The 15,821-nt window shown below is 40.7% G+C and overlaps 1 protein-coding gene across 1 annotated transcript in view; it reads right to left on the reverse strand.

Moving 5' to 3' along the window:
- The window catches only part of macrod2 (mono-ADP ribosylhydrolase 2), a 414,494-nt gene that overhangs the window by 130,228 nt on the left and 268,445 nt on the right, over positions 1 to 15,821 (reverse strand). The window contains exon 6 of the mRNA XM_063492022.1: positions 1,313 to 1,434. Within this exon, the coding sequence (XP_063348092.1) occupies positions 1,313 to 1,434 (122 nt within the window). The remainder of the gene's footprint in view (positions 1 to 1,312; positions 1,435 to 15,821) is intronic.

Genomic DNA, 15,821 nt, shown 5'->3' on the forward strand with positions numbered 1-15,821 from the left:
GACCTAAAATCCAAGTACATTTGCAATGTCCTCACATATCTTGGCAAGGACCCCAATCGTCCCAGTGGGGAGAGACTGTCTGAAAATGTAGTGATGAGGCTGATGGAACCATTCCTAGACAAGGGCAGAAATGTTACCACGGACAATTTCTTCACATCACTTTCACTTGCGCAAAAACTTCTTAGACGGAAAACCACCATCCTCGGCACAGTCAGCAAGATTCGCCGGGAAATTCCTCAATCCGCTAGATACACAAATCGCAATGAATTCACCACTCAGGTAGGCTGCAGGTCTTTTGTGGTTCTATGTTTATGTGTTTCATTGTGTGTAAAAGTGCTATGGAAATAACAATTTATCTTATTTCTTAGGTGTTTTCAACCTCTGCTGCCACGCTGACGGCGTATGCAGCCAAACGGAAGAAGACAGTCTATATTCTTAGCAGCATGCACAGCGTGGTTCAGACTGATAACACCACCAAAAGGAAGCCAAACACTGTCACCCTTTACAACACCACAAAGTGTGGCGTGGATGTGATGGACCAGATGGTGCGGGAGTACACGGTCCTATAACATGATTGACATGGCAGCACTGAATGCACATGTGCTGTATCAAGCATGCACCGGGACGCAGGAAAGACGGGTGGACTTCCTGGTGCAGCTTGCAAAAGAGTTGGCTAACTCTCATATGGCTGGGAAGAAGGCAAGAAAAGAACAGTTGCTTCGGACACAACCCTCCACACCTAGCCCTGGAAAAAGAGCCACGTGTCAGGTCAAACACAAATGCAAGAACAATCATGCCACTGTGCGATGTGTTCACTGCTACAGATACACATGTGGTAAATGCAGACTACAGCTACCATGGCAGTGCCAGGATTGTGAGTGATTGAAATGTACTCACTCACTTTTTATTATTATCTGTAAATATGTGTACAAATGGTTGTTTTTGTAGAAATATTTTTTGGTTTTTTTGTACTGTTTTTATCAATAAATCTTTTGGAGATTTATTTTCCTGGATGATTGAGAATGCATCAAGACGAACACAAAATGAAGTTCACAGCTTTTAGCAGTTCCCCCTCCCCACACACAAACAAAGAGGCAGTTTGCAGTTAGAAATCCGCAATCATTCACACACCCCCACTCCCCTCCACAATTCTCAGGTAACGACCCAATTTACATATGAATTGATGCTAACAGACTAGCCAAGTTAGCTTCCACTTGGCTGACAGAGGGTTAGAAAAGCCTGGGACTTCTAGTGTTAAACTGCTCTGAACAGAGTCCAGTTTTTCCTCAGCCTGGCAGTGCACTGTACTCACCACAGTCTTCAAGTCATGCTCCTTCATCAGGTCGAGGGAGTTCTGGTAGCAGGAGGTGAGGTCATTGGTCTCTGTAGGGCCCACATGACCTCTGGCCACCGGCCCCACGGTGTGGATCACATCTGTCGGAACAGGACAAACACAAGCTCGTTTGAGCACGGCCTACTTTTAGCAAGGATAAATGTTTGAAGCTCCGTGGTGGTAAGTGCAAGGCCATAAAAACAATCTGCAAAATCATCATCAAAATACACAACGTGAGAAAGTTTGTCTTCACAATGAGACAATGAGGAAGGCAAGATGAACCCGCTACCTAAGTGAGTGCATTTATTTAGTAAATGAAGCAGCAGCTTAGATAGAAAATCAATTACAAGATTCTTTTATGCTATCCACTCAAATATTCATATCTCTCCCTGTACTCTCTTTCCCTTCGCATAGTAATGTCTTTACCTGTCAATCACTGGTCTCCTTGTCTGGCCCGGCCAGACTGAAGAATGCAACTTCTTAAATGAATCATAGGCGCGATGACAGCAAAGTAGAAAAGAATCGACTCAGTGACTTGACAGAAACATAATCTTCTGCATTCTGCGTGGCTACCCTTGGCCTTCTCAATGTTGGACAGGCCAGGTCAACATCAATATACAGGATGTTACTCTGCAACGCCCACATAGCATACCGGGTAGATCGCAAAGACTAACTACGAAGAAAAAGTAATTTATGCAAAAACCAAAAGTCTGCAACAAAAACGATTATATACATGATGATTCACCAAAAGTCATGATGCCATTCTTCTGCTTATTCAAACCCAGACAGTACTAATATTTCACTATATCCAGCAGTGTGGGCCAGTAAATCTTCATTTTTAAGCAAATGAAATATAGATCATTTCTGACCCTTAGATTTGTAATTTAATGCAGCAAATTCTCATTACTAAAATATTAAACCCTCTCGAAGGACTTAGATCCAGAGCTGGTTCATGTAAGGACTTGCAAATAAATCGCAGTGCAGCCAGCGTTTTATACCGCAGTCTCCTCATATGTTTTCTTACATGCGACCTCAATTATTTGATATGAAACACTCAGGCTCATTTTCCTGCTGAATAAATATCAGCTACATTCCTAATCTACTCTGCCATAAATAATTTCTGGATAAAATTTGATTCTTGGTTCACTCTCAAAGCACATTGTTAAACCACAGCTCATAAAGGAGCATTTTTACAAAAGAAGGCTGTAAAGTTATGACATGCATATATTTATGGGGCATATTCATGGGATGGGAGTCATCACCCTGGCAAGTTAGCAAAAAGGAAAACGTTTTGGTTTTTTCCCCTAAAGGTGTGGTTATGGTTGTGAAAAGATCTACAGCAGTGGTTCTCAGACATTTTTCTGGCATGGGCCACTGCAGAAGCCAGGGAAAAAGTTCACACCCTATACCACACAAGTTTGAGAACCACTGGTTTACTGTAACCCAAACTCCTATTGTTTTTACTAAATACTGAAGACAAAAGACTGAACTAAAAGAAAGTAAACAGCGGCTAACGAGTAGAATATGTCAGAAAATACCAGAAAGGATATAAACCCCATACGGAAAGTGTAGCATATCAGTCACACCGCCCACAACTCGACTTTCAAGTCACAATTTGTTGAGATGAAAGCACAGATCAGCTATTACACATTTTAGTGTGACAATCATTAATACTTCGTGATAATAAAAAGCAGGGACCTTTATCATCAAGAAGAGTTTTCTAATGTTGCTTAAGGGGTAATATTTAGTTTTTGGGAGAGGTATGAAACAAGGGGCCTGGTTGATCCCAATGCTAAACCGAGGTTGGGTTGTAATGAGAATAGAACTGTCTGAAGTATTGCCTTTTTCCAGAATAGCAGACTAAAAATTGCATAGCACAATGTGGTTATAATGGGACACGTGGTAAGTTGTTTTTCGTGTATAATTCATGAAGTTCTTCACTACAAGAACGGCCACATGCCAATTAGAGTGTGGGCAAGCGCCAAAAACCAGACTACTGGTGAATTCATGAAAATTTAAGCAGTTCTTATTTCACCAGTACGGATGCCTCCACTTGTATCCTCAACTCTTCCACATCAAATAAATATTTATACAACTGTGTTTCTGTAAGGTGAAAGACATGTTTCACTTTGTAACTAAGGAGGGTTATTACAGGAAGGACAGTTTGTTACCGTAGAGCTCAGAGAGACTCTGGCAGCTACTTCACCATCTCAGTAAACTTCAACACAAATGACCTTTCTACCCCCCAATTTACAAGGACCTGAATGATCCATTCAAAGGAAAACCCAGTATTTCTGTAAATTCAAGGAAATCCAAGTATTTGCAACAAGGTGATAAACTCCATCAAGCTAATATCACTAAAAATATAGGCTCATGACTCAACATCCATGTATTGAATCATACTTCTTTTAAAGGCTTTTGAGTGCACAGTGGGGGTGTGAAGTCAATCCTTCTGCACAGACTCGCTGACGTACAAAAGAATTATGTCAACAACAAAAACAAATATAACCTTGTTAGTATGGCGTTTTAGCTATGGGCAGCTTAACCTTGCTTAAAAGACAGAAGTCTCTCTTAGCATAAAAAGTTATTTTTCTAATGCTTTGAATGATGTTTTTCCAACACCTAAATTGCACACAGATGCTCTTCGCAATAAGAGCTTGAAAAGCTCTGACGGGTCATTATTAACATCATTTTTCCTTTTCTGTCCTGGTAAAACCCTCAGCTTTTATCATCAACTGCACCCATTAGCTTACAAACGCATCAGTGTTGTTCCTTTTTCCCCTTTGTAAGCATACTGACACATGTAGACCATTATCTCAGTGCTGCCTTTCTTCAAGAGGCAAATAAATTTCTATCTTTACAGGGCTGAAAAGATTCCTGGTGGTTGTCTTGCGCCGGTTGGGCTTAATTGTGGAGATAACAAACGTGGAAAACAGAGTTAAATGTTTTCATGAAACACATTTAAAGGTTGCTTTCTTTATACCAGACAAGCCAGCAGAGTTTAATCTATGAGCATACAGAAAGTCTTTAGAAATTTCACAGATGTCTTCTTTAGCTTTATCACTCATACAACAACAAAACCCATGCACACGCTTTTGCCTTCAGCTTCCATTTTCAGCAAAGATTTTTTTTTTTCTTTTTGGCAAATTTTTGATCGACTGGATTTGTTCATCTTGGTCTTGATGGTTGCTCGGGGCTATAACGTCAGTGACATGATTGCAGCAGCAAAGATTGATGACTGCCATTCAAACTTCGTGCTCTCTCCCCATGAGACTACAGACTCCTCAAAGAAAAACAAAAGCAATCCCAAGGTTTGTTCCTTTTCCCGTGAGACCCAAAGAACATTTATGCGTTAAACCTGCGGTCGCTGGACAGCATTAAATACCACAACCGGCCCTCAAGATCTGATCTGTTGTTCTGTGATGATAATACTGGGTTATATTATTTTTTTGTTGTTTTTCCTCAAGCATAAACAATTTACTTGATGTTTATCTTGTCTATTATGATTACTCAGTGTGGGCAGGTTTACTCCAAAATGCCTAACCATTAATTCTAAGTGGGTGTCTTGATTGCTGAAACTGGTAAGTCCTCCACTATAAATTAAGGAAACATGTCACATTATGTTGCTTGTTGTACTGCGGATGTGGCACAATTATCATACATTTCCCCCCAATCAGTTCTTAGCAGTCAATAGAAACAGAAGTGAAATGGGAAAACGCACAGCAAGCCAAGAGAGTAGAAAAAGAAAAGTTCTACTTGAGAAAAAATAAAGAGTTGCTGCTGGTCTTTTTGTTGTCGTTAAAGCCCAATCAACACTGAAAATTACAACATAAATGCATTATTGGATAAAAACAATAATAATTTCTGCCTGAATAACCTGAGAAACTGTGCTGTGATTCACATTTTCCTTTGCAAGGGAGACGTGTTATGTTCGTTCAACAGCAAAAGACTCCAGGGAACACCGCAGCACGTATAAAGGTGAAGATGCTGTTAAATGTTTATGCACTAGACACAAACTAGCCATCCGACAGACTGAAAATGATCCTCGTTTCAACCAAAATGATCATTTATTTAGAAAATGACTGTATCGTTGGCAGGATGACAGTGTCCTTGTCTATAAGGTGTGGGGGGAGTCACTGAATGGTTTGATAAGAAACTGATGTGAAGTATTTTATATCACAAAACATCCACAAAACAGCCTTCACAGTCGCCATCTCTCACTCCAGTTGAACAGTTAAGGGAGGATTTGGTCAGACAGCGCTCTCCACTATCATCCTTAAAAGACCAAGAATTAGAAGAAAGGTGTTTTCGCCCCCAAAGCGCACTCGCAGAGACATCCTACTGTTCTTGTAGCATGTGATGTCCCAGTTAAGACAATGTTGTTGCTTTTTTGTTTTTCCCCTCTGTAATTTGTTACCTGTCCATATAAAAGCTCGCTGTGTCCACATTCTGTTCTCTCCTCATCTAGGCCATCATGTATTATAGATAATAGTGCACTATACAAATCTATAGGAAACCATAAGAAGGTAAATGTAATGCAGTCTATATTTAGTTCATGCAGACCTTCAAATGTCAGATGCACTTTCACATATTCCAGTGAATTGCACTCTGTGCATGGTGCGTCTGCATTACACATGGCAACTCGAAACGTCGACTCAGTAGTGGCATTATTGATAGTGTTCATAGAATTCAGCTATTTGAGATCCTCAGATCAGGGGCAAAACATAAAAGAATTAAAAAAATAAATCCTGAGATGAAGACATCCCTTGTGGCGAGATATTTCTGTTATCGGAGAACGACTGGACACAAAATGACCCCCGAACACACCAAATGTAGCGAATGTCTGAGAACATGTTAGACAAGCCCACTAAAGCACTCCTCAGCTCTCCCAGAGCTCAGGAATAACTACCAAGGGGACATGCTCACTTCAAAGACGCCACTTTCTTAGCAACTACAAAATCTTTTGAAAAATCTAGACTTCATTTAGAAGTGAAGTACCGTGCTATTTCAGAGAGCGACCAGCACTCCACAGCCTAATCAATCTTTCATTTTTATGTGCCACGTACCATCCCAGATAATAACTGTTCCAAAAGGCTAAAAAATATTTGAACACATTTACTGTAGCATGGCTTCTTCTTCTTCTTCTGAACAATCTGATTCTTGGCAACAGAACGGGAGATGCAAACCTGCGTGCGTCATCCTGACACTGCACGAGGACATGGCAGTCTTATTTATAGCCCATTATTTCCAAAAGATCATTTACACTTTATATTTTATTAAAATTGTACAAAGACAAGATGAAAACTTATGACTAATAAGTTATTGTTTGCTGTTGTTTGAATGAGTAGGATAAACTGCTGGTAGAAAATCCCACCACTAGGTTAAACAGGATTGGGTATAAAATGAGCATCAAAGAGATGCTGAGTAATAGAGAACTAAAGATACGCAGAGCTTTGCCGCTCTGAAAGACACAGTTAAACATTTTCAGGATCATTTTTCCTCAACATAAAATTGTATGAAGTTGGGGATCATCATATGTGCCCACAATAGAGGAATTCAAGAAAATCTATGTATGCAAGTGTGGGGTTGACAACTACTACTGAACGGCCATGATGTTTGAGATTTCAGGGATCAGTTACATGTTTCAGCAAGACAGTTACACAGCAGAAACAGCATGGCTCACTAGTAGTAAGAGCTCTACAGTATAACCTGCCTGCAGTCCAGACTTGTCACCTGCTGAAAACACTCGGTGTACCGAGAAACGGCACATATGACAAAGGGGGATGTGAACTGTTGAGCAGCTGAAATGCTGAATCAAGCAAGGCTATTGAAAAAAAATCACATTATAAAATGAGTGCAATTTGTCCCCTAAATTCCCAGACAATTACAGGATGCTGTTAAAAGAAAGCGTGATGCAACACAGTGGTAAACGTGCCTAAACTGTCCCGGCTTTGTTGACGCATGTTGCTGGAGTCAAATACAAAACGAGCATATTTTTCCACAAAGAACATAAAACCCCTGTAAACACTGGGATTGTGTTGTCTTTGTTCATTTCGTAGTTACACACAGGGTTTAATTACTTGCAAATCGATGCATTTTGTTTACATTTTGCACAGCTTCCTGAAGTCTTTAAACAGGGGTGCAGCTCTATTATGATCCACAAGCAAAAGACAGTAATCAAACCACTTTGTGTTGCCTGTTGGCAATTATCTTCCACACTTAAGAATCAACAAAGCACATAATGACTTACAGTCCATTAGGAAATTCAGCCAAAACTGCAGTCGCTATTTTTATGTGCTAAGTCATATGTTATATGGAGAGTGAATTGTAGTCTTATTAGTTTGTATGATCCTTACTAATAGAATTAAGTGTCTCTATAAATTTTATGACTGATGCCTAAAACTAGTGACTGTGTTTTATGTGTGGTACTCATGATTTCACTGCACTGGCTAAGCTGTCTTCAATTCAAGTCAGAGGTAGCTCACTCACTAACTGTTCTCCATTAGGGCAGATAACAGTATCATTGCTATGTCATTTAAATGTATTGATTTATATATTTCTTACAAATATGACAACGTTTATCACAAATAAAGCTGTATTATGCGTCAACTGGAAGTCTCCTTTTATAAGACAGAGAAAACTTTACAGAAATACTTCAGGGTGAACTGAAGAAAAATGATCAATAAAGTAAAGAAACTGCAGTCGACTGCAATATGTCGTCTGTCTGCCATTAACATTGATTTTTCTCTTTTTTAAATTTCCCACCAAAAAACCTAAACTGAAACAAAAAAAGAAAAACAGAGCAAGGAAGTTGTTTAAAGGGAGGTTCAGCAGTGATTACATGGGGTAGAAATCTGTTAGCATCTGTCGCTCTTTGACAAATCTATCAAAGCGGGTCATTTCCCTTTTACTGGTTGATGAAAAAACACAAGAAGTCACATCAGTGTGGACATATCTGTTCATAATGTTTAGTTTTTTTCTTTATTCTTATATAAGGAGCTAGGTATCTTGTTTCTGTGCTTTATTCTATTTATTTGTTCTGAATAAACTTGCTATCTATTTAAAAAGCACACTTACTTTAATTGTTGATTACATGACTTATTAGTAATTGTAACATTAATAGGAGATAGTACTAATAATCCCAGTAATATTGTGATAACATACACTACACAAATGCTCTATAATTTCATGGTCTTGGCAAACCAATCAGAACGAAACAATGATACTCCAACTTTCTTTCCAGCTCTTTCATGCTTGTATTAATTAAACACTGCTTCCACATGATAGCAAGTACGTGCCAGTCACTGTGAGCAGAGAGGATTCATCCATCTTTTGTCAGTCATGAGGCTCTTTTCAATGTGCTCAATGTCCCATAAAAAAACAAAACAAACAAAAAGCAGGTAGCATCTCACGCTTCCTATTCCTCAGTCTCCCAAAGTAACTCACTGTCAGCAAGCCAGCCTAATCCACTGTGTGAGTGTACCATGGGGTTTTTGCAGGCGAAGCTCCACCTACTACATAGCTGTAAAAACAGAGTGAAAGAGGTGGTTTTTTTAAATTTAGACATAAACTCTAGCACTCTGTGTGTACACACAGTGCACATGTGTTGAGGTAGAGACACACAACGGAGCTCTTGCCACTTACAGTAAGACCGGCGAGCGTGCCTCTGTGACGGCTCAATGTTAATAGAATTCAACATTAATCAAGTGATTGTATTTGTATTTCTCCTCTTAACATACTGTAGCGCTGAGGCAAATAGCCATGGCAGTAAGAGAGTACCTGTTCAGATAAAGATCGAATTTCTTTCCAGTAAAACTGTAATGTATACAGTAGTTGCCAGGCATTGCCACTCAAACTCTAATTCCATAATACCCACAAGAGTGACCACATTTCCAGAAATTAAGTGTATTTTGGCATGATTGCTAGCCTAAACCCTCTCAGCATGCACACAGCTGTCCCACGTTGCTCGCTAAGGATTACTAAATGAAGTGTGTACACCCACTCGGACATGGAACTGGTGTTGTCATGGTGACAGAGTGCAGAGCGATCCCCTAATGCTTGCTGAAGCTCCAGTATGAAAGAGGGGGCTTTTTGCAGACCTGGAATCATCTGACGCATACTGAGCAGATACAGTTGTTAGTGCATTAATATTCCCTTCTTTAAAAATGGATTAGGGGTGTCTTAGTGATTATTCATACACTTGGCTTTCAAAGAGCTTTCCCATTGTGAGTGTCACTGAGGTTCTGTCACACTTAAATAGGCTAAGGGGGTAAAGAGCAAGAGGGGGAGCAGTTACAAAAGGATGATGACAGACCATCATACACACATGCAATATCACACGAATGTTTTCCAATGATTGTGACAAAAAGTATTAAACACGCTAAGCTAACATTTACTGATATATTTTATGCATAAAGTGAGCTATACATTCATTTCATTATCTTGTGCGTCTTTAGGTTTGCCTGCGTGAGACACTGAGGCTCCATCTCTACTTTTTCCACATTTTAGGTGGCATTTTTATGACGCACCGATCAGCGCTTGTCAATCATAACAATTCACAAAGAAATGTGTCATTCTTCTGGAGTCACGCACATGCGGCACCGACACACATCCACGCCAGCATAAAGTACAGTACAATACAGTCCGCGCTGCTTTCAAATGTCAAGAAGCTCTCTGAGTAAAAGCAAAGACCACTTAAATTGAAAGCCAACTCTCAGCCCGCTGGCACACTTTTTTTTTTACTGCTTTACTGTACTGAAAAGAAGGTGAGGTGTGTGTGTCTGTGTGTGTGTGTGCATGACTGAGTGAGTATGCACTGGCTCCACACTGAAGGACAGTGGGAGTGCAATGATTGTTTTGCTCTACACATGCTGTAAGAATGGCCCTGGTAGTGTCTACAGGGACAATGGGCCCAGAGTAAAAACAGAGGGAGAAAGTCACCGAGCAGCACTGCCAGCTGTTTCATTGCTTTGGGCTTACTATAATATTCCCCTAAGCCTGAATGAGCTACCAGGTGACACTGCTCTCGACAGCTTGTTGCACGCTCCTTTTCCCGATTTGCAAAACATTTTTGAATAAAATGTGAAAAAAGAGTGTATTTTTGCCACGTGTGAGGCAAGACTGGCTGAAAAAACAAACAGTACAGCCACAATTCACAAGCTCAAACAATAAAACTTCATGTATACAGTGTAAACACATTTCTGTAAAACCATGGGCGTAACTTTGTGCTGAACATTGGGGGGGTCAAGATCTCTCTGTCTAAATAAATAAATAAATCTGGGTAAATTCCCAGATGATTAAACACGCAACTATTTTGCTGGTAATAACTGAAATGAGTAAAGAAAATCAACAGCCTATTTATGCAAGATAATTCATAATTTTATTGAGGGGGGTTATATTGGCTGGGTCTGATAATTGGGGGCATCATAACCCCCCTAACCCCCCTGGAAATTACGCCCCTGTGTTAAACAACATAACAAAATCACAACACACAAAGCGTATTGTTTACCTATGTTTGCCACCTTAATGACTGATACAGAAACTACAATCCTCATTACATGACAGCCATTTATGACATCACAATAACTTTGATTTCACTGCACCGTAAGGAGGGAATCTGGATGTTTCATTAAAAATATTTAAAGCAACAGCACATATACACTGCCCTACATGCCTGCATGTGTGAGAATAAGAGTATAACTGGAGCTTTGGTTGAGAAAATTCAGCATCAGATACATCATCTCTGCTTTTACAGGCCTCGGTTTGTGTAAAGGGGCTGATGAAGCCTCGATCCAACATGAAGTGATAATGCAGTTTGTAAGAAGCAGCCCTGCCGGGTCACATCAACCACGTTTCTGTAGTGAGGAAAATATATTATTTGATTTTCCGCTAGGACGCGGAGCCCCTCAGAAACACCTTTGAGGGATGCGGTTGATGAATCTGACGGGGCCGGTAAACTACGGGTAGACTGCAGATATTTGAATTCCACAGAAAGATGTCATCTGTACAGTCCCATGCAGCAGGGATCTACAATATTTATTACTCTCTTGGTGCTTTTTCTTGCAGCAAGGTGCCCTGCGAAGACAGAGCTTTAAAAGCAACCTGCTTGTAAAGCTTCTTTGCTTGTTTTGAATTAAATGCACAAAAACAAAGCGCACACAGCCACAGTGCAGCCTTTCATCTCCGCCGAGCAACATTACACTGTGATCTTGTTACCTGAATTCAGCGATATCCCATTTCTACTTTGATTAGGGCAACCGAATCGCTCGGGCGGTGCATCGTAATTCTGCTGGGGGTCTGTACCAACAGGTCCTTGAGTTGGGCTTCATGAATCTTTAAATGGCAGTAGATTTCCACATACACACATGTATTTGTGGAAGCACAGCTGCAGGAAGAGTGAAAGTGATGTGGCCTTCAAAAATGCTATTACCGACGATTTTAATTAAGATATGTTCACTCAACGTGGATTTGACGGAGAAAAAAACAGCGGGTGGAGAGATTACGCGTGCTTTCGTTCCAGCAACATGTGCCACACGCTTTCCAAATTATCCTAATGACAGTAATTACAAAGGCATATTCAAATCTATGTTTAGTAAGTAAGGCTTAGGAAATGGGTATAAATATTATTGTGAATGGCTGCACTGTATTTCGCCAATAGAGATAGAGATGATGAACAATCACACTACTTTTTCTTTTAGTCATTAAGAGGTTTTCCTGATGTCTCCTTTCCCCACAGCTATCAGTGTAAAGTGCAGAGCAATAACTCAAACAAATGCCCAAGAGCTGGAAAGCAACACAACTTTTAAATGGTTAAAATTCAGTAGAAATGCAAATGCAAAATAAATATAATTAAAATAAATAAATATTATTAAATCTCTGTGCAAAAACTGGAATCATTCGCACACATTTAGTGTCACAAACCTTTAAAAAAGTACTATTTAGCCAGGCTAGAGTGTGTATCTAAGCAGTGTGAAACAACTAAAATGAGCCAGCAGATTTGTCTTTTTTTAATGATAAGTTTGTTCATAGATATAAAAAAAGTATCTATGTAAATGGAGCTGAAAACCATCAAACGATCCACTAGTTTCTGCGGTCTTTAATGTGCTTTTGACTTTGTCAGTTTTTGCTTCTAAAAACGTCTTAAAACTGAGTTGTTGTTTGTTTTTCATATCTCAGCCTCAAGCAAATAAATATTTTTGCTAATCAGACCCTTTTTCCTTTTTTTCAAATGAATGATGAACTTGACAAATGCAGACCTAAGTATGACCCCCCCCCACACACCTTTTTTTTCCCCTCTTCCTCTTTCTTATTTTTTGAGTTCAAAGTAATATGATAATGCCACAAGCCCTTTGAAAATCTTGTTATTACATATCAAAAAAAAAGTGCCAGACATGGCTAACATGCTGACACTCACAAGGCTGCAATAAGGGAGAAACTGCTGCTCTGTCCCCGGGGCTTTACTCAGGCCTGTCTTCATGAGCATGTGAAGAGGTGTTTTAAAATTTCTCCATGTTCTGAAAGATTCATTTCACTTATTACACATGAGTTAAAACAGCTGGAGAAGAAGGGTACAAAACAAATACTAACACAAAAACATGCTTTTTTATGAAGCCTGTCCTTTCCACAGTAAAATTAAAAGGAAAAAAAGAAGGGAAAAGGCAAGAAAAAAACACAGGTAAGCTTGTACAAAAAGGAAACTGGTGGGCAGTGACCTTTGGGAGCTACCTTTGAGTCATAATAGAGCGGTCAGCACTTTTCTTATTTCCCGGTTTAGCTTCCTCTCTGTCAAAAGCTCCACTACAGAGACAGCCTACTTATCAACTCCTTTCACATACAGGGTGCCACTCATTACTCATGTATTCATAGCCTTTGCGGTTTAATTACGAGACTAATCACAACAAACTATCTCCTTCACTAGTGAACCAGCTGCTTGAGTAATGTGGGCCTGAGGGATTCAATGCGGCTAATCAGTTCAACGTACAACGCGTTTTTCTTCGAGATTACTACTACAGCTACGTGGCGTTCGATTCTGCGAATTATCTAATTTTGATTAACAACGCCGTAACACAAGAAAGAGGAAACACTTCATGCATTTTCTCCGTATAGTAGGAGAGAGAGAATCTGGAGGAGTCGCTGCTGATTTCATAGCAATTTTCAATGCATTGCTATTTTTCTCAAGAAATGACAACAGTCTGAAGAAGCCAGTGCAGCATAGGCAACATCATTTACAAAAACAAAAAGACAAAAACTGGCGGTTAAGATTGTGTCTTTCCACAAGAAGAGAATGCAGCTAACCGCTAAATCACCATGTCCACCCACCACAATATCAATAGTACAATTGCTTGCATGTTCAGAGTATGACCTTGTAGAAATGACACAAGAATGACTACGGCGGTCCTATTTTTCCAAGAGACATGAGTCAGTGGAGTGAATATGGCCCCATTACGACTCCATCTGTGAGAGCACGCTCTTATCTGTGCCTTTTTCAGGTACCTTCACTGAAGAAGCTGTAACAAGGACCCATCCAGCCAGTGAGATCTCACAGTACCTGGGTCCCAAAAGGTAGGATCCTCCATGCACTCGCACACATGCGGATTATCTACAGCAGCATCAAAACTTGCCCGACGGTGTGTCTCTGCAGTGATTTCTGTGAGAGGTCCCCATCAAAATAAATAGAGGTCACTCTCAGACTCGTCTCTTCTCTCAGCCCTGCTTCACCTGTGCTTCCAAACACCCACGTAGACAGTTTCAGAGTCCCATGTGGAAGAAGCAGAACTGTGACCAAACTCCTCCAGGGAGCAGCTAGCTAGCAGTGGTACACCTGCCACATAATATATCAAAAGACAGGGAACACACATACACTCTGTGCTCGGTGACTTCCCGTGCAATGCAACCAAAAGCTATAAGAAACACGCTCTTATGGGAATACATTACTCATCGGATAACATACGGCCACATTCGAACGCGGATCAGACTCGCTGGGTACAGTTGACGTAAACCCACAGGAAGTACACCCTGGATAGATGGCAGAATAAAATCTCATCAGGTGCCAGTTTGGAAGCAGGCCAAGCTCTGTCTCTTTTTCAATTCTCCTTCCTTCTCGTTTTTCTCTTGCTTCAAATCAATCTCTCTTTCTCCCCCCCCCAATTCCTCCTGAATGGCTCTGTCTGTCTCTCAGCAGCGTTGTAAATGAAATACGTTGAACTGCAGAAAGGTTTATGTCTGGAAAACACAAGGTCACGCGTAGCATCAGTCAGCTCCCCACCTGCTTTTACTGCAATCTGTTTGCCGTGTGTATTTATCACGGATGCAGCCATTTCTGCACCGAGGGCTGTGCCACGCTGTGCATACGCTCACTTTGTTACCCCCAACAGAAATGTCTCACCAGGGAGAAGCCTTTAGTAGAGCACATATAAACTCTCGCCTTTTAGTGGCATGGGAAATGCTGAAATGCATACATTTATGGGGCCTTTTTCTGAGTGCTGCACTAAACTCAGAGTTTGACCTTGCCGCCGCTCTGCGCAGGCCTTTCGGAAATGCTGAAGTGACTGTTTTAAACAATGGATAATTAATGGTCTTTATCGCATTCGTAGGAGTGACTTAGATATGTGGTCGTGTCATCATATGGAGCATATGGAGTTGGGTTGACAAGTATTTTGTCTTTGCTTTCTTGTAGTTTGTGCTTTGTCCTATTTGTAGTCTCCTTATGCTCTTCTTTCCCCTCTTTTCTGTCTCCTCATCCTCCTCAGAAGTCTCGCTCCTGCAGGTTTTGTCACCACTACTGTTGTGGTTTGATGCTTTATAACGCTTTCTAAATGCAACTGATTTTTTTTTTTTTTTAAAAAAGGGGAAAGACTTGCTGATGCAGTTTAAAAGTTGAAAGAATTGGCGCAGCAACCTGTCGGCCTTCCGTGTGCCCTGATGTATCGCTGTTAGATAAGAAACACAAACAGCAGATAACAGAGTGAAGCTCAATCTCTCAGCAGGCCTGCATTAATGTTACTAATGCACAGTGCACTTTAGGGTTAGCTTTGATGACACAGGCAGCCGGTTGATGTTTCCATATGTTCAACAAACATGGGAGGCCCCGTATGGCTGAGTCACAGACTGTGTACCGAGAGCGCTGAGTGCAGCAGCCTGATGGACGGGAGACCATCCCTGCTCCATCCCCGCCTCCACCCCCCAGTCCCTATAATTCACAGCCGCCTGGACTTTTGCACAACAGTCTCTTGTTCTTCAGAGCAGTTTGGCAATCAGAGCCACATGCTGCATGGACATTTATCTTACTTTCACAAAAATGTGGGCTTAATGAAATAATTTGGGCTACTATGCTAGATTGGCAGGGCAGAGACGTTCCGATGTGTGGTCTCTACAAAGCAGAGATGAGGTCAGGGCTATGAGAACTTGGTAGTTTCGCTCAATAAAGGGAACAAGCTGGCTATTTTAGGTGATGCATACATGGGAGAGAGAAGGACAGAGGGAAACTGCA

The sequence above is a fragment of the Pelmatolapia mariae genome, linkage group LG13, assembly GCF_036321145.2.
Source record: "Pelmatolapia mariae isolate MD_Pm_ZW linkage group LG13, Pm_UMD_F_2, whole genome shotgun sequence".
In the NCBI taxonomy this organism is placed as follows: domain Eukaryota; kingdom Metazoa; phylum Chordata; class Actinopteri; order Cichliformes; family Cichlidae; genus Pelmatolapia; species Pelmatolapia mariae.